This window comes from Loa loa (genome assembly GCF_000183805.2).
Source record: "Loa loa unplaced genomic scaffold supercont3.54, whole genome shotgun sequence".
NCBI classification, from domain to species: domain Eukaryota; kingdom Metazoa; phylum Nematoda; class Chromadorea; order Rhabditida; family Onchocercidae; genus Loa; species Loa loa.
This window is the reverse complement of record NW_018108234.1, coordinates 261,820-270,875: the sequence shown is the minus strand read 5'-3', so window position 1 is coordinate 270,875 and position 9,056 is coordinate 261,820. Positions and strand designations below refer to the sequence as shown.

Below are 9,056 nucleotides of genomic sequence, written 5' to 3'. Positions count from 1 at the left end.
AATTTCTAATTTCTGGAAAGATTAATAAATTTATCTGTTTGATTATTTTGTGATTGTCGCGGAATAGTACTGTTATATTTCCAATTACTTCTTCTCTACCTGATATCAGCTCTTCTATGACTCCTAACTTCCAGATTCATCTTTGTTGCTCTTCACCCATTACAATTACTACTTCATTTATTTCAGGTTTTCTTTTAGTTAAACTTCATCCCTGTTAGTATTATACTTGCCATCGTTTTCTTAAATTAAGGAGACATTTTTTGTTGCCAATGCCCATCTAAAATTGGTCTAAACTTTGATTTGTTTCTCGAAATTATCTTTTCAATTTTTTTTTCTGTGTCAAACTTTCACTTATACCGTAATCTTCATCATCCGATTCCTTTTCCCAGAAGGGTTTAACGAAAAGATCGCTAAATTTAGCAGAAGGATTTATGAAATCAAATAGGACAAAGGACTTGTATAGAATCTTTCATCATTTGTATTAATGGTCAGGAATTCAAGATGGTTTCAATTTCTATGATGATCGTAATCAGTTCATTTCGCTAGAAGAAAACGTTTTTTCATGACTTATTTAAATGCTGACTTTATGAGATTAAATTCGCATTGCATTGGAGATTTCACTAATTGTTTTGAAGTTAAGTACTTTGCTTAGGTATAATACATTTCACTTTCTTTCATCGTTCTTTCCGAAACTATGAAATAAATTTCTACTTTTAGAAGTAAAAGAAAAAACAATTACTATAATATGCAAATGCATTTAACATTAATGCTTACGATTGTTTCTGGTATTCTACGAAAAAATAAAACATCGTTTACGTGTAGCTTTCGAATTTGGCGTCTTTTGATTATTTCATGGTGTACTGCTCGAATATTCAAATAACAAAACAATGCAATTTAGCATTTGGTAATTGATAATTATCTTCTAATATTAATTGGATCAAAATAATCTAATCCAATATTCATAAATGTGGATGAAAGTTATATGCATTAATTTGAATATGGGAGATAATTTGGTAGTTGGAATGGTTTATTGTTCCATCGTTTACATAATATGCAATCTCGTTTGATAATACTTTTCACTGTAAGATGGCATTTTTCACGTATTCTTCCGATGGTACTTTTCACGTATTCTTCCTATGGTACTTTTCACGTACTTTTCTTTTGATGGTACTTTTCACTTCTCACTGTATGGTACATTCCTTTCTCTTTTTATCCAGAAATTATCCCTTTAATTTGATTTATCCTACTGTGAAACATTTTTTCATGTGTATTGATAATAAATCAATAATGTTATTTCGACATCTTTTTGGATGATAAGTTTTGAATAGATCGCATTCTTGTTCAACTCAGATTCTATCATACATCCATCGCATCTTATCAATCCATAATTACCAGTTGTTAGTTGTTTTCTTTTCTTTTTCTCTTTCTGTGGCTTCATTTTTCTGAGTTTCTTTGATAAGATACTGAATAATGATTATATGTAATCATTGATTATGTTCCTGATTATGTAATCATTTAAGAAATACATTTGATGATTGGTAGTTGTTTGTGGCAGATATTTTTAATAAATTTAAATATTGGAATAATTTGTTCGGAGTAATTTATTTCAACTATTAAATCAATTAATATTCAAAAGATTTTTCTTTTCTTCTTTTTTTCCATTATGTTCTAATACAATCAATTCTTTTGAATTTCATTTTCTTCGTCATTCCTCTCTTTTTCCTTTATGAATTAATATTGCCGGCTAAGGAATTTTTGATTCAGATAACCAGTTAGGTTCATCAGTCAAAAAGAAATCAAAATCAAAAAGAAATCAAAAAGAAATTTTAATCGTTGATTTTTATCCCTCTACTGGTTACTTCTGCTGAATTATCAGCTGTAGGGACATATTTGAAATTTAGCATCGAAATCGCGATAAAATATAAGATACCGAATTGGCTATCAGATAAGGTATATCAACAAAAAGAAGACGAATAATGGTTGATATAAAAGTTCGATAATTTCTTCGAAAATTAGTTAACAGAAGCGACCAAATTATGAATAGCCAGCCCTCAAGTATTATAAATCGAAGAAATTTAATTGAGTACAGTCCACTTAAAGAGAAACTTGCGTGTTGGCTTTAATCAAGCAACCAAAGCAAAAATCGTTTGATACTTTGGCTTCAGCCTTAATGAACCAATCTAAACAAATGAACCCAAACTCATTCAAAGTCTCGAAGAAAAATTGATAGGTAAGAAGTGAAGACATGTATCTTCTATAACAAGATTCACTGGGACAACGAATGTTATATTTTTTCATGTTCAAGCAACGAATTGATCAATTAAGGAAAATCAATGCCTGCTTAACTTATTTCAAGATGGGACATAATGAAGCGGATTGCAAAAATTAGTAAGTTATTTTATTGTAATAAACCATACAACACCGCTTTATGTAGCATTAACAATGGCGAATCCAAGCAACGAGAAGAATCTAGAATTGATGGATAGAAGATTACAACAATAATGCAAATATTGCTATTAACATGACTGCATAAGCAGAAGGTCAGTGAGTACGTAAGGAAATCAATGTCTTCAATCCAAAAGAACCGGAATTGAAGATAGAAGGCTTAGCACTCTTTGATGTTGGCGCAGATTCAATTTTGTATCTCGGAAATTAGCCAATCAATTAGATCTAGTAGAACTTGATTAAGGTAATTATTAGCATTCGTTCCTTTGACAATAAGAAGCTTAAACACAAATTGGTGTAAGAATTGAGAAGTGAGACTCGATGAGCATCGAGGCCAATACATTAGATTATTTAAGAAGCGAACTTCAAGAAGTCAAAGTAGTTGAGAAGATAAATAAAGATGAATTCTGTAATCTCAGAAGCTACAGGAAACGACGTGATATAATTATCGGAGTTGATCATTTTTTCGAATTTGTCCAATCAGAAGAGACCCAGCAACTGAATTCAGGATTGACCCTACCAAAGTTGGCCCTGTCATAGCAAAGGGCGATTATACGAATAAACTATGTCGCTACCATACCCTTAACTTAGCAAGTGTCGTTTAGATGAATTGTGTATCAGATGTAAACTGATTCTGGAACAATCCAATGCTCACGAAGATAGACAAGCATTAGAACAGTTCAAAAAAATTATCAGCAAAAACAATGGTAAATGTTAAGTCTACTAGTCATGGAAGGAAATTGGGCAACAATTATGGCTTATGTTTTGGCCGTCTGCGGAAGCTAATTAGAAATTTCTGATCCCATAAAGAAGAATTACAAGCAAAGGCCTAATTCAAGACTAATTGCATTCCAGCATAATTGAAGAAATACCAACCACATATGGACTAGGTCCAGATCTCGTGGGATGGAATTGCACTAGATTCTTTTGGTTAAAGGATATTAAAAAGAAAGTAACTCTGTAACGATGAAGACTAAAATGTTATCATTTCAAAAGTATCGCGTTTAGATTGATATCATCCATCTTTTTGCTATCAGCTACCTTCAAACTATCATTTGAGAAATTATGATAATAAAATCAACCCTAGAAATAAGGAAAAAGCTTTATATGGACATTGCTATAATGCTAGCCGATAGAATACGGGATGTATGACGAGATGAAATCTATTTTTCAAACGAATATAAGAGAATTTCTCTTTAACGATCAAAACTTCTGTGTAGAATGATCTCTTGATTGTTGGATAAGATAATTTGGAAAAAAAAAGCTGGAAAGGAGAAAGAGAAAAATGGTACTTGTCGGGATTCTCAATAGGGAAAGAGTTATTGAGTTAGCATATATTTGATTAAAAAACCTTAAAAAACTCTTTAACTCTTCCCCATTTTTCATCATATTGCTGTAATTATTAAAAGTAACTCATTAAAGCGGACAGAAGTGGAGTAATAGAATTTTTACGAATATTGTAAAATAAAATCTCAGCATGATGATAAAATTTCCCAGTTAAAAATGCTGGCTTTAGAAACTTTAGAGAACAACAAAATTCATTTGAGTTTCTAAATGACTAAGTTTGAATTCCATTCCTTTGTCTTTTTTTTTTAAAGATTTTTCAAGAGTGTTCTATTAAGGTTACTCAAAAATTATTTCTAGCTAAATATGCCTCAATTAACTCAGAACTGTTGCTAAATCCATAACAGTACGAGCATCTTTTCGATCGAAGTACCAATAATGATTTTCTTTTAGTTCATGTTGTTTTCTTGTCCTTTTTGCTTTTTTAAAATTTGAATTTGAATTATTATAACAACTTTGCATGTTGAACAGGCCTTTATTATCTACACTTTTTTTTTTTTTTGAGAATATCTCAGCTTGCTTTCGTAACATCTATTTCCTCCTCCGAGATGCCACATTAATTCATCGTTGGAGAAGAGAATTTGAAACAAATGAATAACATCTGTAGCTTATCACTTTATCACTTTTCAAATCGTTCATCTTTCAATGCAGTATTGATGTTGACCAGAAACTTATCAATATCTGATCATTTTATGTCAAAGAATATATTTTATTGCATCCGAGTTATCACCTTACCCATTTTTTTTTCTAGCATTAACCATTGATTTCTCATAAATTATACATCGAATACAAATGTTGGATGATATCTTTAACATTTGTTGTAAGAAAATGATATGTTTTTATTGAACCTAAAGAGAACATAGACATTCAGATAGGCTGAAAACATTATAGATTGGAGTGAATTAAAAGATGTTTGATTATAATTGGGAAATAATCACGAATACAAGTTCTCTGGAGTCATTAAATACATAAACTAAAAAGTGGATAAGGTGACAACTTTTTGACACAATGATTTCATTTAGGGATCTTCTCTTTCAAGCTAAAATTCATTGCTTATTAGGACATTCAATTAGTCATTTGGATTGAATTTGGATTTGAATTGCTGCTGAAAAAAGATTTTTTAATTCTTTGAAGGACAAATTTTTTTCCTAACTTATAATAAACAAGTAATAGAAATAAAACTTTGTGTCAATCTTAACATTTATTTCTGCATTGCTTCTAATTTTTCTTTTTTCCTTTTTATTAGACATAACTTAAACAGAGAAATAATTGAAGTTAGGAAAAATGGATGCAATCGTCATAGTTAGAAGATAGAAGAAATGGAATTGTATTCAATGATATTTGTTTGAAATACTTCATCCCCTTGTAGTTTTATATACTTCCAATAAAAATATCAGCAATTGCAGAATTCGAGATGATGGAACAAATGAACAACATACGTTTTACGTGGAATCCACGTTTTTTTTTTTTTTAAAACTTTAATACCTTTATCTCAACGAGTAATGCTTAGCATTGACAATATTCTAATTAAGTTCATCCCAGTTATTTTCTTCGAGATAGATGATTGTAAACATAAAACGTTTCTGTTAGCATTTTTCATAAATCCAATTGGTTCATAAATCCATAAAAATGAACAAAACGCAGAGTATATTTTATCGATGTTTACATTTTGCACAGTAATGATTATAAGATTTTAGAGATAAATGAATTTATTTTAAGAAGAAAGAATTGAACGAAATGTCAACGATCACAAGTTACAGTAGTTAGTTATGAAGAAACTTGTTGGACAATTAAAATCGTAGGACAATTTGATTTAATTTTATCTTTTTAAATTCAAAATTTTAGAGCATATATTCAGCTAAACACAAACATTAGTTTAAGACTTGTCAAAGCATGATTCCCAAGTAATGATCAAGGTGGAGAAGAAAGTTTATCATGACCAAGTAACAATTTGAAGTGATAGTCTTATTCGTGACTCAAATCTTGCAAAAGTTTATATTTCCTGGTCTTCAAATTCTATCAGAAATTCGAAATTATAAAATAGCTAGCAATAAAATTGAAAATGGATTGTACTTTTGAGTGCCTAAGAAATAAGGCGTTTTATTGAAAAATCCTAAGCATTCATCTTAAAATAAATACACCTGTAAGTGCTTTGCTCAAATGGCTCATTTTGACACATTCATTTATTTCACTGTGTCATTTGCGTTTTACTGCTATCACCACCAATATTTGCATATTATTCCCTCAAAAGGGTCAAGACATTACAATATGTTTTTCTATGTCATATAAATGTAAATAATTACTCAAACTGATTCCTATAATAAGCATGTACAGGTAATCATTTATTCACCTTAATTGTTACAACAATTTTAATGGATGGATAATTTTTGTCAGGACTTTTCCCCTTATCGCATACTTCTTTTGAAAATATTGAACTAATTGTCAATGTTTATTAGTTGCGAAACAGCTGTTACTAGATGACTGTTAGAATATTTTTTAACAAAAAGGTCAAAGTTCAATCTTCCTCATCTTTCAATATTAACTGTAGTGTATACAGCGAGCAAATCAGTGTCCTATCACTGATCACACTTAGTAACATTGGAAAATTGCGATGATTCTTGCATATTCGAAATTTGATTTCTTATCACTGAAAATATTTGACACACTGATAACGTTCTTATATATCTCGGCGCAAATTTATTATCTATACCACTTGAAATTGTATGATTCGACAAATGTCACACGGAATAGAAATGACTTTCTAAAAATTCAATAACCAAGACAAACATGTGTTTGTGCATTATACGTTGTGTGTGTGGGTGTGTATACTGTAGAAATGAATTGAAATAACCCTCTAACCAACTTTTATTTCTCCAGCAATGAAAGTTAATCAACTCAGTTAGCTGGATTCTTCTGTTCATTTCCTTTTCTTGGTCATTTATGCAAATCCTTTAATTGACAATGAATTCCACTGGTCAAGGCTTATATATGCACATAAACAGAGAACAATTAATTAATTGTTTATTAGTAGTAACTTGAAGATTAGCCCCAAAGATCTTAATTGAAAAGGAAAAAAATGATGGATGATTGTGACCATGGATGGATCTTTTGGCTTTAATGCTCTAAGAATCATTTCATTAATTTCAGACACATCGCCTATTGCGGTAAAAATGGAAATGAAAGCAACTTTTCCAGTCTTCAAACCGAAAATCCTGAAAAGACAAATTTTGGAGAGCGATTAAATCGAGTTACTAATTCGTGTTGCTAATTCATGTTGCTAATTCCATCTGATCGTTTGATCCTTTCACACTGATCCCGCTTTCTTGGTATCGAGAAATTAGGTGGAAAAAAAAAGAATTAATTGTCAAAATTGGGACGTATTGAATAAACACTTAATTGCGTGAAAATGATCTGTTAAATGCATGTCAAAATTGTATATATTGTGATATTTGTTATATTACTAATATGATGACCATATTTAATTTAAAAACAGTAATACAACACATGGTGCATGGTATAGTATACGGTAGCACAATATATGGTATATGGCATACAGTAAGCGATATATAATCTATACTAGTACATGAGTATATTTAGAGCTTGGATAGATAAAGTGGAGATGGGAACGTTCGAAAGATTTGGTGACTGAATTATCTGCAATTTGTTTTGAAAGTGTGAAATTTTCAGACTACATGGATAGTTATGTACAAATTCATTCAGTAACAATCAGCATTCTCTGTTTAGTCTTGGGCATATTACTTCTTATTGCTAATCTCCCCGTACTTTATGCTATACTTGCAAATAGTAAATTAAGGATACGGTATGCTATTTTGGCTTTACTACTTTTGGCTGCTGCAATTGGAGGTAAGTTGCAAAATTGAAAGGGCAAAGGTTATGGAATATTTATTTCTAATTTGCGGATGTTTTCACATTTTAGCTGTTCAGCTATTTTGTTGCTTTTTTTAAATGGTTAATTGTCCTATGCAAAATATGGCTTTTATTCGGAATATTTCACGAATCCATCCGTACTGAAATGGCTTTTTTAGGATTTAACTGTTTGTTGCGAGCTTCTTCGATTATTCTGGAACTATGGAATGAAAATGGGAAAGATTGCAAGAATTATACGAATGAATCTTCCTTTATTAATAAGAAGCCATGGAACTGCCTTGGCCCAGTTTGTTACTCCCTCTAATTTGACTTTAATTTCTAGTATTTCGTAAATATCCAAAGAGCGAAGAGTTAAACAAAGAGCAAAGCCTTATGAAATATTAACATTAACACTTCAATCGTTAAATTTTTTTATTTTATCGATAGGTTAATTAACTGTCAATTTAGTACTTCAACCTAATATTTACTTTTTAAATTTTTTTAGGATTTTTTAAAAGATTTCTTTCTAGATTTTTTCTTTCATATCTTTTTCTTTGACAAAATTGAAGAATTAGCAATAATCTAATAATCTAAACTTCATTCCAGGCTTATCTTGATAAATTTAAAAACTCTCGGTAGTTTTTCGTTTTTCCTTTTTTTTTCTTTTTTCATGTTTTATGAAATCTTTAAAGTACTATTTTTCATGTTAATTTTTTGTTTCTTTTGCTAACATTACTTTTTTTTCCCATATTTTTGGAGAATTTTTTCATCTAATACTAAGCTTTCCAGAAAACCAATAACATGTGAAACAACGTAATGCTTTTTCAAAAGGCCCCCCTGCGACATCATCACATCATTTAATTTCGTCAAACTTTTAAATTAATTAATCCAATAATTAATTAAAAGAAATTCAAATTACTTTTCAGATAGCGAGCTATTATGAATTATTTTCTTTTCTACTTATTCCAATAACACTCCTAGTGAACAGCACTGATCGACTGTTGGTAATATACAATCCAATTGGCTATTTTCTACATCCAAAATTGTACCTGATCGTCCAACTTTCCATGGCTGGCTTATTTCAACTTGGCTTTATGATCTATGTCATTATTGCTAAATTTAATGTACCATTTGCTACCAATAAATGCACGTTCGTTTTTCTTTTTCTATTTCTGATAAGTTAACTAAATATAATCTTATGTCCTTGTCGGAAGTTTTTACTTGATTGATTATCTTCTGTGACATAAATTTAGCGAAAGCTTATTACTAGCGATTAAAACTACATTATTATGTGGACATTGCTACAACAGTTTTATTTCCTCTTGTTTGTTTTCATCATTCCAGGCATGCTTAATCTTCCCATGCTAGTTAGGATTTAATTGTCACAGTAAAATAATCCT

At 30.2% G+C, this 9,056-nt stretch overlaps 2 protein-coding genes across 2 annotated transcripts; both read left to right on the top strand.

The window, feature by feature from the left end:
* Positions 1–2,766: 2,766 nt before the first annotated feature.
* Positions 2,767–2,985, top strand: LOAG_10129 (hypothetical protein; the record flags this gene model as incomplete). Its single annotated transcript, XM_003145653.2, has 1 exon — positions 2,767–2,985. One exon carries the CDS (start codon positions 2,767–2,769, stop codon positions 2,983–2,985), a length of 219 nt encoding a protein of 72 aa, XP_003145701.2.
* A 4,496-nt stretch (positions 2,986–7,481) lies between these two features.
* On the top strand, positions 7,482–7,981 carry LOAG_10126 (hypothetical protein; the record flags this gene model as incomplete). The annotated part of the gene is made up of 2 exons (XM_003145652.2): positions 7,482–7,653; positions 7,836–7,981. The coding sequence occupies 2 exons, from the start codon at positions 7,482–7,484 to the stop codon at positions 7,979–7,981; spliced, it is 318 nt and encodes a 105-aa protein (XP_003145700.2).
* Between the last annotated feature and the right edge of the window lie 1,075 nt (positions 7,982–9,056).